The 20,862-nt window shown below is 39.4% G+C and overlaps 1 protein-coding gene across 3 annotated transcripts in view; it reads right to left on the bottom strand.

The window, feature by feature from the left end:
* The window catches only part of TRIO (trio Rho guanine nucleotide exchange factor), a 242,519-nt gene that overhangs the window by 15,450 nt on the left and 206,207 nt on the right, over positions 1-20,862 (bottom strand). Inside the window, exons 35-48 of one of the 3 annotated variants that reach the window (XM_015617789.3) lie at positions 19,680-19,972; positions 17,907-18,077; positions 12,795-12,890; positions 10,558-10,706; positions 9,799-9,865; positions 8,260-8,363; positions 7,585-7,654; positions 6,043-6,132; positions 5,336-5,428; positions 4,706-4,756; positions 4,424-4,501; positions 3,251-3,442; positions 2,171-2,348; positions 574-1,343 (exon numbers count right to left, since the gene is read on the bottom strand). In XM_015617789.3, the coding sequence (XP_015473275.1) occupies positions 574-1,343; positions 2,171-2,348; positions 3,251-3,442; positions 4,424-4,501; positions 4,706-4,756; positions 5,336-5,428; positions 6,043-6,132; positions 7,585-7,654; positions 8,260-8,363; positions 9,799-9,865; positions 10,558-10,706; positions 12,795-12,890; positions 17,907-18,077; positions 19,680-19,972 (2,402 nt within the window). The remainder of the gene's footprint in view (positions 1-573; positions 1,344-2,170; positions 2,349-3,250; positions 3,443-4,423; positions 4,502-4,705; positions 4,757-5,335; positions 5,429-6,042; positions 6,133-7,584; positions 7,655-8,259; positions 8,364-9,798; positions 9,866-10,557; positions 10,707-12,794; positions 12,891-17,906; positions 18,078-19,679; positions 19,973-20,862) is intronic. The other 2 variants (XM_015617790.2, XM_015617791.2) reach the window with 2 other exon arrangements.

The raw sequence follows: 20,862 nt of genomic DNA on the forward strand, positions 1-20,862 counted from the left end.
ATATACAAAAACTAAGGCTGAGAGGGGGGAAAAAATAAATTAATAAAAAAACAAAAATCAAGCAGCCCAGGGAACGTAGATGTCTCCACGAAGTTAAAACTCAACAGGACAATGGTGGCAAATTTGTGCGTGAAAGGGAAAAAAGGCCCAAGGCAATCTGCCAAAATCCTGAAGTCAGATTTCAGTGCTGGTGCAATGCATACCCCAAGGTGCTCTGGCTGCCACACTTCAGCATGTTAATTATGTGCCTTCAAATTAGAGACGAAAGAAGCAAGGACAGCAAGTTAGTAGGTATCAGCCCTGTGATCTATATTTTCAGCAGAGGCAGAAATCGCATCTAATGTTAGCAGTTGCTTTTGTGTCTGTATACATAGCCATGTTCCACATGTATACACACACACAGGTAGACACTCTTGGTTTTTTAATGTGCAGAAGATATCGGAACAGTTGATTATTTCAGAGCAGTACAGCACCGGAGAGCCAGAAGTTAGTACGGAAAATGATGGCAACGCACAGAAGGGGAGCATGGAAGGTTTTAGAAGAGCTCGCAGGACAGAGGTGCTCCGCTCTTACCCCATTACTCTGAGTGGAGTGAACTGACTGCTCGCTGGTCGAGGAGCATGTGCTCATGCGATCTGTGTCCTTGCTGTGTGAAGAGTGGCGGTGGACCTGCCGCTGGAGGGAGTCATTGTCCCCAGGGAAAGTGAAGGAGCCAGGGCGGCTGGCAGGGGATGCTGGGATGGAGCTCCAAAAGGAGCCCTTCTGCAGGGGGCTGCTGGGTGGAAAGGTTTCCTTGCCAAAAGGAGAAGGGAAAGTCGTAGACAGAGGAGAGTTCATTGGAGAGATGGCTCCTGGCCTTGGCTTCCCAAGCGTTAGTGATCCTATGCTGTTTCTTGTTCGACTGTCCTCTGAGATTCCACGTGAGTCTTTCTGGACTCCATCAGCTGAGCCAGAAATGTTTCCTGCTGTCTTCCTGGGACTTTCAATAACTTTCATCTTGGGAATCTGTTCAGCTTCTCTCTGAGGACCATCCGGCTCTGCACTGGGAGGGTGCCTGTCTGACTGTGTCAGGCCAGTTTCTAAGGGGGTGTCGTAGTGTGGCAGGGAGTGATTGTGAATGGACATACCTGACATCTTGTCTGCCTCTGCTTGGGCCGAGGCTGCAGAGGAGACCAGGACTGGGGAATGGTGTCTGACAGGCTGGGGGATCCGGGATGGCCGGCTACGGCTGGAGCTGGGGATGCCACTACAGCTGCTGGGGCCGCCGCTGTTACCGCTGCTGCTCCCGCCGCCGCCTCCACCACTGCTGTGGTTCCTCTGGTACTCGATCGGGGACGTCAAGGCTGCAGTGGGGGCGAGGGGGGAGGCAGTCAGGGGAAAGGGGGCAGGAAAGGGAACAGGAACAGTTTAAAACAGACATGTCTATCGGCAAAAAGGGGAGTGCTGTTCAAATAAATTTCCTTAGCAGTGGAAAGGCGCCACAGACTTCAAGTCACTTTTCTGTATCTAACCTTCATGACCTGCTGTATCTACCTATATTAAAGATTAAAATCTGAAACTAAGAAGAAATGTTTTCTTCTAGGATCACACTGTCAGTCAGCAGCCAAGTTGTGAAAAATAGGTGTGGCTCCACATTCTCTGCTTGTTGTTACACACTACAACTGTTTAAAAAAATCTAGGTTGGGACAATAACTGATTGATATAAAAATAGAACAAGAACTTTCTAGCATCACAGCAGACAACACCACCTTCTATTTTTCTCCTGCAGAATCTCAATGTTGTTGCTACAGTAAGATGTGACAACAATGCCCAGCAAAATAATAGAAGCAAAACATATTCTGAATAGATGCTAATTTCACTTCGGTTTAGCCTTTAAAGGCTTGCAGTTGCTTAAAAGGGGTACACAAGCTCTCAACGGATGGCACCTATCTTGAGTCACTCCTACAAAACATTTGGAAAATTTCACCAAGAGAACACCATGTAAATTCAGACTACCACTCTTAAATAAATGCAAGCATCTGTTCTGAAGCAGAAATGCGGCACATATCCCCCCAACTGTTCTGTATTAGCTCACAAAAAAGGCAACTTGCAAAACATTTCAAAGCCAAGAAAAAAGAGATGAGAGAAAAGTCATCCAATTACGAACTTTCAGTAAAAGAAAATAATTTACCATTTAAAAAGTTGCGCTGGTTTTCCAAAATTTGGTTAATTTCATGGATCCATAACTGGCGGACTCCTGGACTGGCAGAATGCAAAACAAAGGTCTCCGTGACATCACCCGTTCTTGATGTTAGTGCAAATTTACATGGATCGCTGTCCACATTTTCCTCCAGGGAAAGGCAACTCACCTTCATGAAAAAAAAACACGTGTATTTTATGGGAAACATACCTTTAAAATCTCTTTGTTAGGAGTTTAGAGTCAGATCTTCAAATGATAACCACTCGTTCCTTTAGTAAAATAATACCATTAAATGAAGTTAATTAATTCCAGTAAACTAAGAATTAGTGTACAGCTTACTGACACGCTGTGTCTGAACAATATCCAGCAGGTCAGCATGGCCCAATGTTCTCCATCCCTCACTTTCCTTACAGATTAGTTAAAATGCTGAGCCTGCTATGGAGCTCCTTCTACCACTGCCCCCGACCAAAGGCTTCAGCTGCACATACAGCAATGCCTTGGACCTGGCTGCTCAGCCAGAGCTATAAACAGCAGGTTCAGGTGGCAGGCAGAGCACCAAGGTGAATTAGGGGAAACAGGGTCCATCCAAAACACTTCATGAGGGCTGCTGAGCCCTAATATTATCAGGACTTTTCACGAAAAGCTTGAAGTGGGGAAACACTTTTTTTATCAGGAGGAGCTGACATATCTACGGTCACACAAATGTTATCTGCATATTTGGGTATCGGAAAGGATATAAAAAGAGCTTTTATCTCTACTTACAATGTGGTATACTCACAGCACAGAGCTGAAAACTAAACTTTGTGAATAACTTGTCCAGCACTTTGTGCCAGAGCACCTGCTTTGATATGCTTCACGCAGGAAGCATCAGAGTACTGGGATCCAAAGATCTCCACTTAACATCAGAGTGAGAACAAATTTGGTAGGAAGTGATTCCAGGAAATGACTTGTACCTTACTGTGCTCTATGATTGCACATCTAGATGTCACTAGTGACTGACCACAGAATGAGAAACTGTTACCTTAGCAGAGTTTGTGCAGGAGACACAAAAGACTCACACACAACAGTTACCTTGATACTGTTTTTAAACAAGAATCCGGGCATGGAGAAACCTTTCTTTTTATCTAGCAGCTCACTGAAAATGACAATCTGCTCAAACAGGAAGACCCGCCTCTCCTTGCAGCGTGGCAGAAGTCCCGCATCCTGGTCTGTAACCAAGAATGTGTCCTGCAGCAGGAGCTTACCCTGGGCTACAATTTTACCCTAAATACAGAAGCAAGAAAAAACGCATTTAGTGAAGTTCTTTGTTTCTTTCCCCAAACAACCTTTTTGAGCACACATTCATGACAAATAGGTTTGTGTATTTCCCACCTTCCAACTGTCATTGACATATATTCACTTCTCCTCTTATACATAACATATTCTTGTGCTCTTTCTCAAAAAAAACAAATCAAAGAAACAACAAACAAACAAAAAACCAAACCAACCAACAAAACCAAACAAAAACCAAACCAAACCAAAACAACAAAAAGTCATAAAAGACCCAAACAAACCAAGAAAGAAACAAACAAAAAAAACAAAAAAACCCCCCAAAACAAAACAAGCCAGACCAAGCCCCAAAAATCCACTCCACCCTTTTGAATTCATACTGCACTTTGAGGCTTGGAACACTAAGGTTTTCATTTCTCTATTCTGAATAATTCCAACAGTTACTCATATATTCTCCCAGGGTGCTGAGTAGCGGTAGAATTCAGGTTCATGTCTGCATCACAGAATACAAAGAGCTTTGCAAGTAGAACGTATGACTCTGGCCTGACTGTTGCATCCTACTTCAGTAGCCAATTTCCATCTTTTCTAGACTTAGCAAGTCAAGAAGGGCTACAGTTGCCTCATGATTGACCTTAGTGACTCCTCCTTTGTCTACACTACTCAAGTCAGGTCTGCTCACCTGCTGATAAACTGATTATTTCACTATTTTGCAAGCCTTTAGCCAACAAGAGAAGTGTAGGAAGACTAGCCCTTTCTTGATTTTGCAGAAGAGATTATCTAGTTTGACTGACATAGCAGGTATTGTTTCCCAGGAAAAAGTCCTTGGCAGGACTAAGACTTGATTTTTCATTTACTGCTTTTTGCACCAGCTAACCAGATAGTGAACAAACACTGTACACATTTCTCCCCACATTATTAATGGTTAATTTCTAGAGAACGTGACAAAATCTCTAAGCAAAACTCCAGCCAACTTACATCAAATCCTTGCAGGCGGCCAACATTCATCATGTCATTACACCGTTTTGGTACTATACACATGACCTCTACAGCTTTCTGTTCAAGACAAATAAAAAGTCAAAGCTTTATTTTCCAAATGAGTTAGCAGCATAAAATTTTGTTTCATTTTATATGGTTGCTTTAGAACAGAAATGCAAGAAGTAAACTCTTATAATCACTTTCTCAGAACATTTCTTGCCAAAACAAGAAATGTTCAGAGTTAGAAGAATTCGTATCACTAAGAGAAAATGTCTTAAGTACCTCTAGTTCTGTTGTGTCAAGATTAGCTTTTTTAGAATACTTGAGGAAGTCCTGAAAAAGAAAAAAAATCAAGTAATATTTCTTTTCTCATTAATAATCAATAAAAAACCTTAGAAAATGTGAATTTGATAACCTTTATCAGACTATGATAGACTGCAGAAGACAACCATTTGAATTTAGCTCATACAAACAAAACATATGCTAAGGCAATGACCTTTGTGCTATACAGGGTTGCTCTTCAGTAAACACTTAGGTGATATTAAAATGATCACAGGTGTAGCTGGAGAAGCTGTGATGAGTCCCAACAACTTGTATCATGTTTACATCTGAAAACAGTTAGGAATTCCTTCTCCCATTTCTATGACACTGACACAAATTCTAAACATTTCCATTCTAAATATTTGGTCTTTAGCTACTAAAAGAAAAAGCAAATTTCTGCCCAAGCCATCTTCTGTAATTTTTATATTTGAATGTGCTCAGAAAATAATCATATGGCATTGCTTACAAATCTGGGTTCTGTAAGGGAAAGGGGTGGAAAAACAACAGCATTAATTAAAAAAGAAAACCTATCTGTTAACACATCTATAACATATCTATTAACATAACTCATTCATCTCAACATCACTTTACCTTCAGCAACAGCTGATATTTCATAATTCTCTGAACAGGTTTTATTAGCAAGTCCGTGAGCTGAAGTCTGTGGCCCAGGCGCTGCTTTAGATCCTGAGAGTTGTGAAACAAATATTTTTGTTTGTTCAGTTAGAAAGATCTTTGTTTTGTTGAGTTAGAAACACAGTATACATATCAGTATATAGAGATAAATATATATATAAACAAGGATATATCAGTATTAATTGTCATCACACCAGAAAGTGGCAAAAGTCAAAAAATAATCTAATCTTCAGTTAGCAAAAACTGTAGTCCTTCCCCTTATCCCCCTTCCTCCCAAGGTATTCCCTTCTGCAAGCATCTTTCATCTCTTTCTTGACAAGGCTTTAGAGTGAAATGCAATTTTTCAGTCACAGGTTGTATACAGCCTATTTCCAGCAGTGGTCTCTGTTTATCCAGAACTGTCATTCTATATAAAAAGCACTGGTAACTGCCTGGGCTAAGGCTACTAAGGATAAGACTCTACTGGTTAATTAATATCTTATGTCTAACCTTTAGTTTTCATCACTAGGAATCTGTATCAGATTTGAGAAAACAGAACAGAAATGTGTTGAAGAAATTGTAATTTAAAACATTAACAACAGTATGTGCTCCATATTTTTTGGCTTTTTTTCTGGTTTGTTCAACAGATTTGATAATACTTAGCCTCACATATCTCACAAACTTACCTCAAAAAACGTATCAATGTATTCTGAGACAATGTGCTCAGACTTTGGTTTGTTTTGGCAGTAAACTATGTACATGTGCAACCTTCTCTCCTAGAGGAACAAAGATACAGAATGATACATCATTATCAAGAAAAAAACATGCCAGATTGAAATTGAGTATTATTTTAAGAAGTACAGCAGTTCCAGTGTATGAACTAAAAAAGACCCCTTTAGGGAAAAAAAGGGCAGTTACATATTTACAGATCTGAAAACAATTTCTTTGGGAACATAATTATGATTCAGAAAGACAACACAAGCGGAAAAAATTCCCACAGCTATAAATCCTTTTGAATGACAGATGTTCAGAGACACTGAGTAGGTCCCACAATAAAGTTAAGCATGAAAATGGCTATATTTTGCTTTTACCAAGAGCCATGGAAGGTTTGACAAGATGATCCCGCAGTGATCCCTTCCAACCTTGACCATTCCATGATTCTGTAATGAAGCCTTTGAAGTATAGTATTTTTTATTCTATTTTAATAATCTGATGATGATGATGATGACTATTGTTACCTCCTCCTGTTTACATGTATAGAATAGTTAGGGGAAAACTTTCATGTCTTTTATTTAGTATTGGCTGTCCTACTGGAGTTTGGGTGGGGATGTAGGTGATGAAGCCTGGAAATGGAGGCATTAGCATTTTTTTACTCTGATTTTATATCTTGTGGCATGTGCTTTTAACACGAAAGCAACAGAAAAAGAGAGAGGAAATAACTTCTGTCTTTAACATTTATTCTTGATTACTGACATTGCTGGTTAAGAAGTACACACACCTACTCAAAAATCTTTCCTATCACTTTGCTAGGATTTGTTTGCACTTAGGGGCTTTGCTTCCCAGAGACTTACAGAGTACTGACCAGTGAAGATAGATGGTAAGAAAGAAATGAAAAAATAAGATGGAGATTGGAAAGGACACAGGACACAGATTAAGAACAGGAACTGAATCATTGTGTTCTAGCTGATAGGGTTTTGCTAGAGGATGCTGTAATAGCATCACAGCTTGCCTTTCCATCTGGAGTGGTAAAGGTGCCTTTCAAAGACAACTCAATTACAAATAATACCAGGAGACAGTAAAATAACAATCAGAAACTACTTCCTACAGGTTTCCCACTTTGCCAGTGACAAATTCTCAGAAGGGGAAAGGATACAAAACTAGAACACGCTCAAACTGGAAGAAGAATGAGCCTCTTTCCTATTTGTATTTCTTATATTCCATGCTATTGCATGGATACCTGGGATTAGAAGGCAGGTATCATATGAAATGATGATTCCCTTGCACTGAAGTATAACTGAACAGAGAAATGGGGCTCACATTCATGTTCCCTCTCCACAGGAAGGTACTGGAGCATTTACTTCTATCTATAAGATCTTAAAAGCAATCTCTCCACCTCTTACAGGCGAAGAACATTGTACAGCACTCTGTTACCTGCGTTGTACTTTAATAGACAAACATGTTGGTCAGTAGCAGCAATAGAGCTTGCCAACAAAGACATTTGCACTTACATGTTTAACAAACAGGGATCCCAGCTTTTCTGGATCTTCAAGGCACTTCTCCAACTCTCCTAAAAAGAAGCTGAACATAAACACAATAAACAGTTCTTTTTATTCTGACAGCACACATTATAGAAACAGGTAATCGCAAGGCAAATTGGTCTTACTGCAAGGCAAGATACTTTGTGTCTCCTATCAGCAGCTTTAGATGTTAATGATGTCCAAAATGACAATGTTAACAGTGTACCACTTCAATATATTTTTTTAAAAGGATATGCTGAATCCATGCCAAGATGAAGTAAAACCCTGGCATTCACTAGCAAAATTATTAGATTTCACATATATGGATTGAAAATTTTCCCCTTCCTAGTTTGGATGTTTCAGATGCTAATATTGCCACGCTAACCACCCCTAAGAAATTATTTAGACTGTATTGTTAGAGAGAAAGCAATGTACAAAGTTCTATCAATGTTAGAGATCCTCAGCTGAAGTACTTGTGCTATATATATGTATACATACACACACACACATCCTTCTTTAAAGCAAATCTTCATACCAACTTTTGTAGGCTGAAGTTACATTTTCTACAAGTCAAAGCACAAACCCAACTGCATTTACCTTGTATCTGAATATCAGAGGAAATAATTCCTAAAGTCAGTCTAATATTTTTTTAGGTGCAATACGTACTCTCTGTGCCAGTCATAAATCTGGTGAATGTTTCCAAATACAATCTTGTCTTTGCCTTTCATATCATCAGGTACACCATCTTCCTTCATAAGTGCCATATAACCCTGCAACAGTACAAGTGAATTCACTGTGAATATTCTTTCTTAAGACAAAGCAAGTTGTCTTTTAAGCCCCCTTGTCCCTGAAGTGGTCCAATGGCAACAACTTGCTTGGGACACAAAGCCAAACCTGAAAACTGTTCTATAACAACACAGCATAACATAAAGCACAGACACAAAGTATCAGAGATTGAGGTGAGGCTGTCTACACAACAGCACTAGAAAAATTAATTCGCTCTGTCTAATTTAGCTTGTGTGCATGGGCTCAAAGCATGACGGAAACTTCCCCAGCCCCACTCCTTACTGCCTGAAGGAGCTGCAAGGCCTGGCCAAGTGGGGCTGCTCCTGAGTAAATGTCAGAACCACTGAAGTGGCTTCTGTGCTGCTCTGCTCTGTGTCTCTTACTTCATTCACAGTAACACCACACCAAGGTGCACAGAGGAGGAAACTGCCCAAGGGACTGTGCAGTATGAGCAAACCAAACACAAAAAAAGTTAGAAAACAATTCTGTTAGCAAGCACTTTCGCTGCAATAAAGCTCCTCTGTCATTTTCCCAAAATCCCATCTTATTTTTGGTTTCTACACAGCTGTCTCACTAAGCAATTCTACCATATAGTTAGACTGGAAGTGTTTTTAAATTTTCTAATATTTTTGCAACTCTACTCCTTTTTTCCAGCCAATAGTTCTATTCCTAAATAGCCAGATCTGCTTTTGGTTTTCCAAGTATATATATTTTGATGTCCAGCATTTTCACCAGAAATTATGTTGTTATTAACAAAAGTACATCTATTCACAGAATCCTAAAGCACCCTTTAAATATAGTAAAAACACTATCATAATGCTGATCTTTCTTTCTCCCCTGCCTTCAAAATAGAGTTTAAGAATTAAACTTTATTAGGATAAAATTCACTGTCATGCTCACTCCTTTCTACTCTTCTAAATGCATTTTGTTGGTAGCTGAAGACAGAGGGGAGATATGTGATGTTATCTCATTTTACAGCAGGGAAAGCTAGGAAGTCTAAGAGAAGCCTAGTGGTAGGAGAGGAAGAAGGACTTTCAAATCTTGGGTAGCTGCTCTGTATGCTGAGGTACAATGCTTTTTTTTTATGCTATTTTTTTTTAATTGAGATGTGCTAAATAAACCCACTATCTACTAGGATAACATTAGGCCAGAGGTAGCAATTTTAAAAAAAAGGCGAAAGAACTACACTCCTCAAAAGAACAATAAGGTGAACACAGTAACAGGAAAAAACGAATGAAATCTGATTTGTATTTTAATACATTAAAACCTACAGGAGGGAAAACTCAGCATGTAAACTTCCACATTTTTAGTCTCTTCCTTTGTTTGTTTGAAAAACATAAGTGAGGTTCAAGCTGCATAGCTGGTTAGTAACACATTTTAAAATAAAAGAAGAGATCAAGAGAATTAAAACCATCATACCTCAACTACATAGCCCAGATCTCTCACATAATCTCGCTCTGTTTCCACTAATTCCTGTAAGACATAGCTACAGTGGAAGGAAAAAGGTGAACAAATATTAAAGAATGAAACAGATTTTTCAAGATGATTAATGGCATACATACAACTTTTTCAACATATGCAGTCACATATCTTTGACAGACAGAACTGAAATGGAAGAATTAATGCACATTGGTTCTTAGAAAGATACTGCTTTGACGTTAAAACTGGACAAGACTTGCTTCTGTTTATCTAAAGTCAGATGTTTTCTTAAATGTGACATTAAAATGAAACATTTAACTATTGTTTAAAATAAAATGCTATTATGTCTCTGGTCTGGAGACACTTAGCTATACAGATGGTTATTTCTATACACAAGTTTAAAAAATCTGAAACGAGGCATGTTTTTATTCTACCATAGTAACAGTTTACTACTACGTAGAGAAATTAAGCATGGGTTGGAATAGAAAGAGGAGAATGACCATTTTTTTAAAGCCTAATAGATTTTTGGACATTTAAAGATCAGCATCTTCCCAAATAAATGAGAGTGACATGCAACAGAAGTCAAACACAGGTATGACTAGAATTAAAAATCACAGATTGAATGTCACAGAGAAATGTGACCACATGCTTGACATTTAATACAAGTCCTCCCACTTTCAAACTAACAGCTTCTGCTGCCAGTTCAAAATAAGCATTTTTATAAATGAATGAATGAATAAATAAATAAATAGGTCTTACTGTCGTCTTTTTAAGGAGCTGGATTTCCTTTCCTCCATCTCATCTATAGGTGATGAGGAGGATAGAAGGGAGTTATCTGAAGGGTTGAAGGATGGACTGCTGCTGTCACCTTGATCTACCAACAAGGAACTTGGACGGTCCTCCAGAGCCTGAGGAGGTATTCAAGACAGTCAGCAACAATGATTTATTTCTCCTTTATTCAGAAGACACGTTGCAAGCCACTTTATATAGCAATCTATGGGAGATCAATTACTTTAATGTATCTTGGCAAAGCAAGTCATAAGCCTCCAGGAAACCAGGCAACAACATGGCTTTCCATGATAACTGAGCCTTTGAAGCACATTTAAGAAGTACATTTGAGATGACAGTCTTCTCTTCACAGGAAAATAAAGGAGTTGAACTGCTTTGAGCAGCAATGGATAAAAGTCAGAATCTCCTGCTCATGATGCAAGTACTTCTATGGTGGGAGCAACACAAATGTGTCCTCATTGCTGGGGATTAAATTTATATTTGTCATATTCGACTTCTGGCATATACAAGTTACTTTCAACAATAAATAGGATATCTTTAAAGGAGATTTTTATGATGTCACATTTTTAACTCAAGAGAAGTGGTGTTCTCTGTCAGACGTTTTGCTTATCTTAATAACTAGCCAAAATAGTGTCTCAATTAAGAAAATAATGACTTCTACACTGCCAATGTTGTTTTTCAGCCTGCTCAGATCCTAGAAAAGAGTCCCTGTATCCTCTTCCACATACCCTATCTTCCTTGCATGGACTTCACAGGCTTCTGTTTGTATAAAAGTTGAAGAAGCAACAGGATATAATCTATGAAATAATCATTGTATTTCTTTAATTCAAGTCCATAATCTTGGATCAAGCTACAGATATGTATCACATTTTCCTTGCATGTGATACAGCCTTATTACAAGACACATCTACTTCCACTGGGGTGAGGTTCAGCTATAATCTTTTTTCTTTCCCTGCAAAAAGTAAAAACCAATAATGATATGACTTGCCTAAAACCCAGGGGAAGCTGACCCTTGGCTCAAACTATGAAATGAAAACATATGCATGGATCATATTCACAAGTTATATTCACTGCTAGGCAGCCTGAAAGACATGTGGACTACCAAACTTTCTGTTTTCAAAAGACTGCTGAATTTTCCCATAGATTAGTTTGTATTCACCCTTCTGGTATAAGAGAAGTAGAAAGAAAAGTTAATACCCAAGAGAGTACAGTAATTATTTTGTGCAATAACGTAATTTTCTCTGAATGAGAGAACCATAAAATTTCTAGTTCTGAAAGTCAAAGCTGCTTCAGTTTAGGAAATATCAGCCTCTGATAACATGGGGCTGCCATGCTGCAATTCTTTGTAGTTTTCACAAAGGTACTTCCTGTTGAGCCTAAGAGAGGCTATGCTGCAAAAGCTGTATTCAAAGATTTTGAGGAAATCCAGAATTGCTGAGGGACCTCTTGAGACCATATAGTCCAATCTCAAACAGGGTCAGCTGGAGAACTTTCTAACTTTCTCCCAGACTGGGTCAAACTGGATTTTGATTACAAAGGGCCTTCCTGGAATTATGCATATACTGTGAATCTTCAGAAACATGAAAACTTTAAAATATGTCAATGACGATCTTCAGAAACATGGAAAATTTAAAACATAAAAACCTTTAAAAAGCTGACACAGATTCCTCCTACTTAATTTGTTAACAAGGATGAAGGCACTAACATGCAAAATGATCCCTTTAGTCTTTTACTTATTTCTTCATTATCGTGTTGCCTAAAAAGCAACCAGATAACAAAAATGTTTCTGTTCTTAGAGTTTCCTGCTTTACTGCTGAGCCCTGTAAGATTTGCAATAAATTTAGTTTCAGGGATTCTTCTCACAAAGGTCTACTAGTCTAAGACCCTGGGTCTTTGCATTCATCCTACTAACAGGACATTTTCTTTTTACTAACAGGACATACTTAGTGAATTTTCTACCATCATGTCTCTCTCTCTCTCCTACTTATTGCTTTTTCCTCCTCTATATAGCCATCTACCTATTCAATGAATGCTTTTACAAAAGAGTGTGCACAAAATTACTCTGTTCATCAACCCAGAAAGTGACTTTTGAAATAAGACAGCGAATTTTGGGAGTCAATGTAGAACATGCAGGTTTTCTTTGAATAGCAGGCTGGGACTTGAAGACACAACTTTTTTAGTCACATGCACCTTCTGGTCAGTCTCACCATTTTACTTTTGACGAGTTCTTCAATTGCACTGACGAGTTCTGCAGCACTGGGCGTCTCGGAGCTGGTGGGCCGCACCAACAATCGAGAAGATGTCTGTGCAATGACACAAAGGAAGGAGAATCACAGAGTTAGCCCGGTACTTGCTCAAGGATCAAGAGATTCCTTCACTTCTATGTCAGACAAAGGTACCCAATGGGCACTGTCAGTGTCATGTAACACTAAGATCATCCCTTCCAACTTGAGCAGCTGGAGTTGGAAGTTTCAAGTAAGCCCCATAGAAGTTAAATGCTGGGATAAAAATTCCTGCTCCTACATGCAATAGTAGTTGAGGAAATACAATTGCTGATAATTCCTGGCAAATACATATGAAGATTGCCTGAGTTGACCCAATGGACAGCAGTTTGTTAACCTATTTTATTGCTGCTTAAACAAAGCAACAACGGCAGAACACTAAGAGAAATCAAGAAGACTTGAAATAAAGGAGGAAGCATTATTATGTTACGAAAAAATACACCAATAACTCAGGGGCATTTACTTTTCTAAAAGAGCTGGAGTATATTGCCCAGATTCAGATGGGAAATTGAGCTCACCATTCCTTGTGCCATCCATTTTTCCCAATGGTATGTGTAGAGCACAGAAGATCTCTGGCCTCATAAGCTATAAAATGCCAGTTTATAGATACAACTGAAGGTAAAAGGTGTTCACAGTAAAGGATTCTGGGAGAAGGCCATTAAATTCAGCCTCAGTAATTTGCAAACAGAATTGTTTGCATATTACATTTATCATTTAGAAACTGGAAAGTGGAAACAGGGTGTAACACGAACTGTATTTCATATTACGAACAGCACAGTGAACATCATGCAGGACAGGGCAAGCTGTCCTGCAAACATTTCCAACAAACTGGACAAAGAAACAGCACGAATAATGACTCAACACAGGAGGTTCTGCTCCAATCAAGCATGGGTGTAACAAGACTCCCCATAAGTAAACACATAAAAAAACCAAAACAACACAAAAAAAACCCCCAAAATAATATAAAACAAAACTAAAAAACAACAACAACAGAAAAAAAACCCCAAAAAAACCCAAAGCAGATCTTAGGTAGTTTTCCTTGTATTTGCCTTATTTGGAAAGGAAAACGGGCTGGGTAAGCAAAGGAAATACGGATAACTTTAAACGGAAAGATACGGGAACTGAGCCAAAGCAGAGACAGAACACAAGTCAACATAATGCTGCATCAGAGTTTACAAAAAGAGAAAACAAAAAGTGAAAATAATTAGTTTCATATTAACACAACTGGTCTTGAAACTTTTAATACTGCTTATCCAAAAATTAAATGCAAACAACTTGTAAACTGCCACCAAATGCAAATCCATGATGTGTGCAATGATTCTGCTGAATGAAAGAATGCATGTAGTGTGCAGATGAGCTTTTAGGGGAGAAAATAGTTGTGTTATTCAGTGCTATTAGACAAATCAGCATGGCCTAGCACATGATGTTTGCATGCACACCAAAAACTGTGCAATCCCACAAGCTGGCCTGTCTTTTAGGCAATCTACATGCTCCTGACATCTGACTGTTGACCAGGTTTTCCACAGCCGTGCCTGTATGTGAGTTTTCACTTTGGATGCAGAGCTCAGCTTTGTCTTTAAAAACACTGCTAGTGTTGAAATCAGGTTCTGGTTCTGGTCTCTTTTATTACTCTGTTGGGGTATGTGAGGTAAAGCTTCAGAACTGTGATTTCCAGTGCTTGTGGTTATATTACATATTATCTGAAAAATAAGGAGCTGCATAGATAAAACTCCTTGCTGATTTTCCTGATGATGTACTCTGGGAGCAGAATACATCATTTGCCCAGAAAAGAAAGAAAAGCTGGAGGGAGCAACTGAGCTCACACAGGTATGAGAGGCTGCTAGGGGCCAACAGCAGGCTAAGAAGGGAAGGAGAAACCCAGCAAACAGCGTGTTTCCAGCACTGAGCAGGAGCTCTGGAGAGGAAGAAATGCTTCAGGGAGGCATAGACAAATGCCAAGTCTCTGAGGTCACAGAAAGGAGGAGACATTCCTTGGGATGTGGAGTAGCTGAGCAGCCCAAGAAACCACCCAGCATGGCAGGAATGTGAAGAAGGACTCTGCCCAGAAGACAGACAACTGGGAACTTGTTTGCAAGCCTTTTATTAATCAGTAACTCTATCAATAGAGCCAACTACCTTCTCCTGGGTAAAACTTTGCTCTGGCTTCTCACTTCTGTGTTCCAATAAAGCATTTACTTTAGATGCTGGAAGTTGGTGGTGTGTGGACTTCAGGGAGGCACACACAACCTCCCAGGATGCCCCATGAGGGGACCTTTTGCCTCCCACCATGAAAGACAAATATTGCATAGTAATGACACATTGCAGAGGAATCATTATTTACATGTTTTGAAAATTATGGTATAATGCTAACTTTACTAAGTTTTAACTTCTCTGAACTCTTCTCCAAAGGTAGTTTCAGCTACTTCAAAAACTGTCTGTCCCAACATGTTTTTACTGAAGTGGGTGCCTAGTAAACTTTTAAGAAGTTGTGCTGGTTTTGGCTGGGGTATAGTTAATTTTCTTCACAGTGGCTGGTATGGGGCAGCATTTTTTATTTGTGCTAAAAAATGTGTTGATAATGTAGGGATGTTTTTGTTATTGCTGAGCAGGGCTTACACAGAGCCATGGCCTTTTCCCATTTTTTGTACTGCCCTGCTGGTGAGGAATGCTTGGGAGGCTGGGAGGAGACACAGCCAGAATAGGTGACCCAAACTGACTAAGGGATATTCCAGACCATGTGGAGGGAAGGAGGAGGAAGGGGAGGACATTTGGAGTGATCGCATTTTATTTCCCAAGTCACCATTACACCTGATGGGGTACTGCTCTCCTGGAGACAGCCAGACCCCTGTCCATCCATGGGAAGCAGTGAATTAACTCCTTGTTTTGCTTTGCTTGCGTGAATGGTTTTTGCTTAATCTCAATCCATATGTTTTCTATCTTTTACTTGACCCATTCTCTCCCTGATCACACTGGCAGGGGAGTAAGCAAGCAGCTGGGTGGTACTTGGTGGCTGCTGGGTTTAAACCACAACAGCAGTGAAAAAAAAATTTGTTGAAGATGGAAAACTTAAAGAGTCTTTCTTTACTGTGGTACATATCTAACTTTGCACCAGAAATACAAAAGTAAGCAGACACCAGCTTACAAACATATCCCTTCATGTAAGTGTTCTTGCTATGTAAAGGGGTCTATAACAAAATTAATTTTTCTGTGAAGAAGTTCTTATAGTATTTGTATATTAATTGTTTTCTGTCACTAAAGGAACATGCAAATATGGCAGCTCATCAGCAAGAGCTTAAATATATTTTCACCAACATTATTTTCATCTTATTTCTAAATCTGAAATTGAGATTATTCTACTGAGAAAACATTCTCTCAGCTCTGAAGGCTGGCTTATTTTTGCTTCTTTTGTTTCAGGAATATTTTCCAATATATTAACTCTTCAACTCATATGTTACACTTTGTCAATTCAGAAAATGTGTAGGAATTGAATACACACAGTATAAGAACCAGCCATTTTGATCCTACAAATGATAGCTTCAGGGATGAGTGAGATTCCTACTGAAAGGCAGTGTTTTTAGAAGAAAAAAAAATAAGAAAAAATAAATAAGATCCACTAAAGTTATGAATAACATCTGCACCATTGAGAACAGAGAGCAAGCAGTCACAAAATTCACTAGCAATATTCAGTGCTGTAGATTACAAAGGTTAAAAATTTTAAGGAGTAAAATGGCAAGAAAACAATAATGTGCATATATGCTGTACAAGTCCAGATTACTTCCATTTTAAACCCCTCTATTTCCATACTTGATACTTGTCCGTTAAATGTCTGATCCAGGTTCAAAACTGAAATAAACTCTCTAAATGTATGAATATCATAACATTAAAGAAAAACAGATCATTCACAAGTAAGATTTTCTTCATGCAGTTACTACCTACATCTGAGGTTTTATTACCAGTTCAAAATTTTTACCTTCAATTTTAATGCATTTTTGTTAGTGAAAAACAGATGGATTATGTGCTGCTTTTGGCTGGGACAGAGTTAAATTTCACAGTAGCTGGTATGGGGCCATGTTTTGGATTTGTGCTGGAAGCAGTGCTGGTAACTCAGGGGTGTTTCAGCTATTGCTGAGCAGAGCTCACACAGCACCAAGGCCTTTTTTGTTTCTCACTCCACCCCGCCAGTGACAAGAATGGGGGGTGGCACACAGAGTTGAGAGGAGACACAGTCAGAAGAGCTGACTCCAACTGACCACAGGGATATTCCAGTCCATATTGTATTATCCTCAGCACATAAAGCTGGGGGAAGAAAAAGGAAAGAGGGGACATTTGGAACAATGGCTTTTACCTTCCCAAGTCACCGCTACCCATGATGGAACCCTGCTCTCCTTGGGATGGCTGAGCACCTGCCTATCTATGGGAAGTGGAGAATGAATTCCTTGTTTTGCCTTGTTTGTGTGCATGGCTTTTGATTTTCCTATTAATCTGCCTTTATTTCAACCCAAGAGCTTTTTCACTCTTTCCCTTCTGATTCTCACAGGGACAATGGAACAGTGACTGTGTGGGGCTTAGCTGCTGGATGGGGTTAAACCATGACAATTATTACCCTTATTTGGTAATTCCTTTCTCTTAGGCATCCCCCTCTTCCTCCCCCCGTCCCCTGCCCCAACAGAAAAAAGCCCAAACAAAAATCAAGAATAACAGAAGGTATGATTATAAAACAATTGGACTGTAATAACTAAATATGGCATCAGCCAAAGCGATGTAAATTATCCTGTGAGCAGAGAAAGCAGCACATTTCCACATTTAAAGTACTAGCAGAAAAATTTCTACATTTGTGCGTTTAAAATGGAGAAGGATTTAATTCATGTTCTTTTCATAGAACACCCTTTTAAAGTTGTCTGTAGGGCAAAAGGCATTACTTCTGTCTACCATGAAGCTGTATTATGTACACTTTCAAGACCTTCGGAAGCAGAAGAAAGATTTGTGCAAACAGAGGTTATCTCATCATGTGAAGCCTCCCCCATGTCCTGGTCCTACCTTGTCATCTTGTGAGTCAGGCTGCAGGAGACTGTGTTGCTGAATTGCCATGGGAGGAGGAAGCGGCACAGCATCTGCTCCCTCTTCACCTTCCTCCTCTCCGCAGCTCTGCATGCCTGAAGAGGATGACTTGGAAAGTGTGCCACTGCTCAGCCCCTCGTTCCGACCTCTCTGTAAATAACATCAAGATGTTCAAGCTCCGTTATCTCAACAGCATGAAACTTGTTATCACATGCTCGTTTTAAGTCTATTCTGTAGTTTCAGCCCTCTCCCAACAAGTCAAGATGCTCCTACAAACACTCCTTAATGGAGGGGGAAAATGCAGATGCCAAAGACACTTTTCAATGTGTGGTAAAAGCAAAAGAATTCAAATATTAAGAAAAAGACATTCAGATGAAATTTACCACAGGGAAGTGTTATCAAAGCCATGCTTGCTTTCCAAGTTCAGTTCTGTAAAGAGAAATCTGTATCTCTCTGAAATATATATCTTGCTCTGTATCATAGCAAAACTTCTAGAGTACATAAAAAAACCTCTATTAAAATATGAAGGATTTCATCAATGATCCTTTCTGTCCCCCACAAAGAAGTCTGATTTCCCAAAGTTTTATGTACTGATCTCACACGGTAATTTATCTACCTTTACAGGAAGGCAGCATAGATGGTTATTGTTTTTTCCTGACTTCAAGGCACTGGCCTCAAATTTTCCCTTGACTCACAGAACTGCAGAATAACAGATACTGCCAAAACGATGTTACAACTGCAGCACAAAGGGTCTCTTTCTACAGCCTGACATTCAAGGTCAGAGGTCAGTATTCATTCCTAACCAACATCTCTCAATTCATCATGCTGCCAAGTCTTCAGTCTTTCCTTTCCCTACACATACTGTGGAACTTCACTAGTGTTCCATGTAGAAAAATATGTTGGGAGGAAGATAAAAAACAAAAAGCAGCAATAAATAAAAACTTGGGCAACTGAGACCACTTTTCTGTATGGTAAGTACCAAAATCAACAGTCAGAGTCAATCTAATAAAAGGGAGTAACATGCACCCAGCTGTGCTCTTGGAAGCAGTAACATGACATTTATTTCAGCCTGAACTATGGGTTTGTTACAGAGAATTTGGCTCTTCTCTGCACCTAACTGGAAGCCAGCTTTGTTCATACATAAATTCAAGACTTTGAAGGAGAGGCACATGTTTGTGGGAAGAAGGGAAGCCCTCAGTAGATGTCCTTGGTGGTAAAATTTGGAACAGTTCAAAATTTCCTTCTCTCCAATGAAAATTATGCGTATTATTTGACTAGTGGTAACTAGCCTGCATTGAAGAGCCCGTAATTTTCCTGTGCTTTGACTCTTATGCAAGGTGCAATTAGAGCTTTAAGCAGTTAAGCAGCTCTCCCTACACTCCCTGATCCATCAACAAGAAAAGCAAGGGAAGTACAAAATTACCTGATTATTCCCAGATCTTGAAGCACCTTTACTCACAAAGCCACCTTCCTAATTAGCATAAGGCAGTAAAGCCAAAGGACAACTTTTTATTCTCCTGTTTCTCTTTTTAAATCCAGCCACTTCACAGAGCTTCACTAACACTCTCAGAGGGCACAAACTGTCCCTGGCACAGAACTCACGCAGAGTACAGCACTGAAGGATGAGCACAGGTCATATAACACTTTGCTCCACTGCTGGATAGTCAGTAGACGAGACAACCTTCACCTGAAAACATTTAGTTCCTTGAAAAACATACACAAAAGTCTTGGGATGCTGCCTTGAGCACTTACCTCTTCAACAGTTTCATCTTGTGGGGTCGCTGCACTGTCATCAGAGTCCTTCTGAGAGCCTGCATCAGCACTTTTACGGACCTCTCTGCTTTTCTTATGCTTGTGGGCCAGTTTTTTGACATGCCCATCTGCCTTCCCACTGCTAAGGCGCCTCACAGGACTGGTGAGCCATTTCCTCAAGGTGTTGCCAGGGCGCTTGGGGCCCGGGGAGCTTTGAGCACCGATCATGTGGGGCTGAAGTGATGTCACGGAAGCGGGAGGACTAGCATCATTGCTGGAGACCGAAAGAGAGTCTGGAAAAAAGAACAAGGCGATCACTTTAAAGCTAAAGCACTGTCAAGTGAGATACAAATGGATGTATGTAATAATGGATATGGTACTTAATTTATGGACCAATCAATGAGATTTTTTTGACGTGACCTGGCCTTTAATGATACTGCAACTATCAGTGTTCATGCTGCACATGGCTGTCCATGCATAAGCACCACTGATGTGTTTAGAACAGTCAAGCTTCATTAAGTCCTTCCTGCCTCAAATATAATTCCTACTTCCCACTGCTGATGCTTATTTGATAGTGAATTATACTTTCTATATGTCATGTAACTTTATGGAAGGATATGCATGTTTTATCTTTCAATGTTTACTGCTATGAGCAAAGACATGAAGGGTAACAATAATTGCCTCAATGAGATAAGAAAATCATTTTTCAAACACCAAATTTAATTACAAATGCTCCAATTACTTTTGTTATTTATATATTTCTCCTACCCTTGGGACAGAGGGAAGAAGAAACCAGAAGACAGTTAAATGTCTTTCTTTTGCTTAAATTTTCTGTGATTGTTGGCTTTGCTTTGTTTGTTTCTTAAAAAGGCACAAGCAGTGTTTAAAAGCCCACTTGCTGGAATCTCAGGATCAGCAGTAGTTCTCAGCATGACATACTTGAAGTTCTGTAATGAAACAAAATATACACTTTTCTCAAGCCATAGTTTAATGTGCATGAGGTCAAAAGCACTTTCCCACTAAGGTTCCTGTCACTTGACCAGGACTATATGCTTATAATGAACACCCACTGGTTAGCTATTGTGAGACCAGATTTCTTTTTTTCCCATGCAGCAGAATGCTGTTTCCCCCCAGCATTTTTTCCTAAAAATTATCTTTTCTTTTTCCTTTTTTTTTTTTTTTT

Source organism: Parus major, chromosome 2 (assembly GCF_001522545.3).
Source record: "Parus major isolate Abel chromosome 2, Parus_major1.1, whole genome shotgun sequence".
NCBI classification, from domain to species: Eukaryota; Metazoa; Chordata; class Aves; order Passeriformes; family Paridae; genus Parus; species Parus major.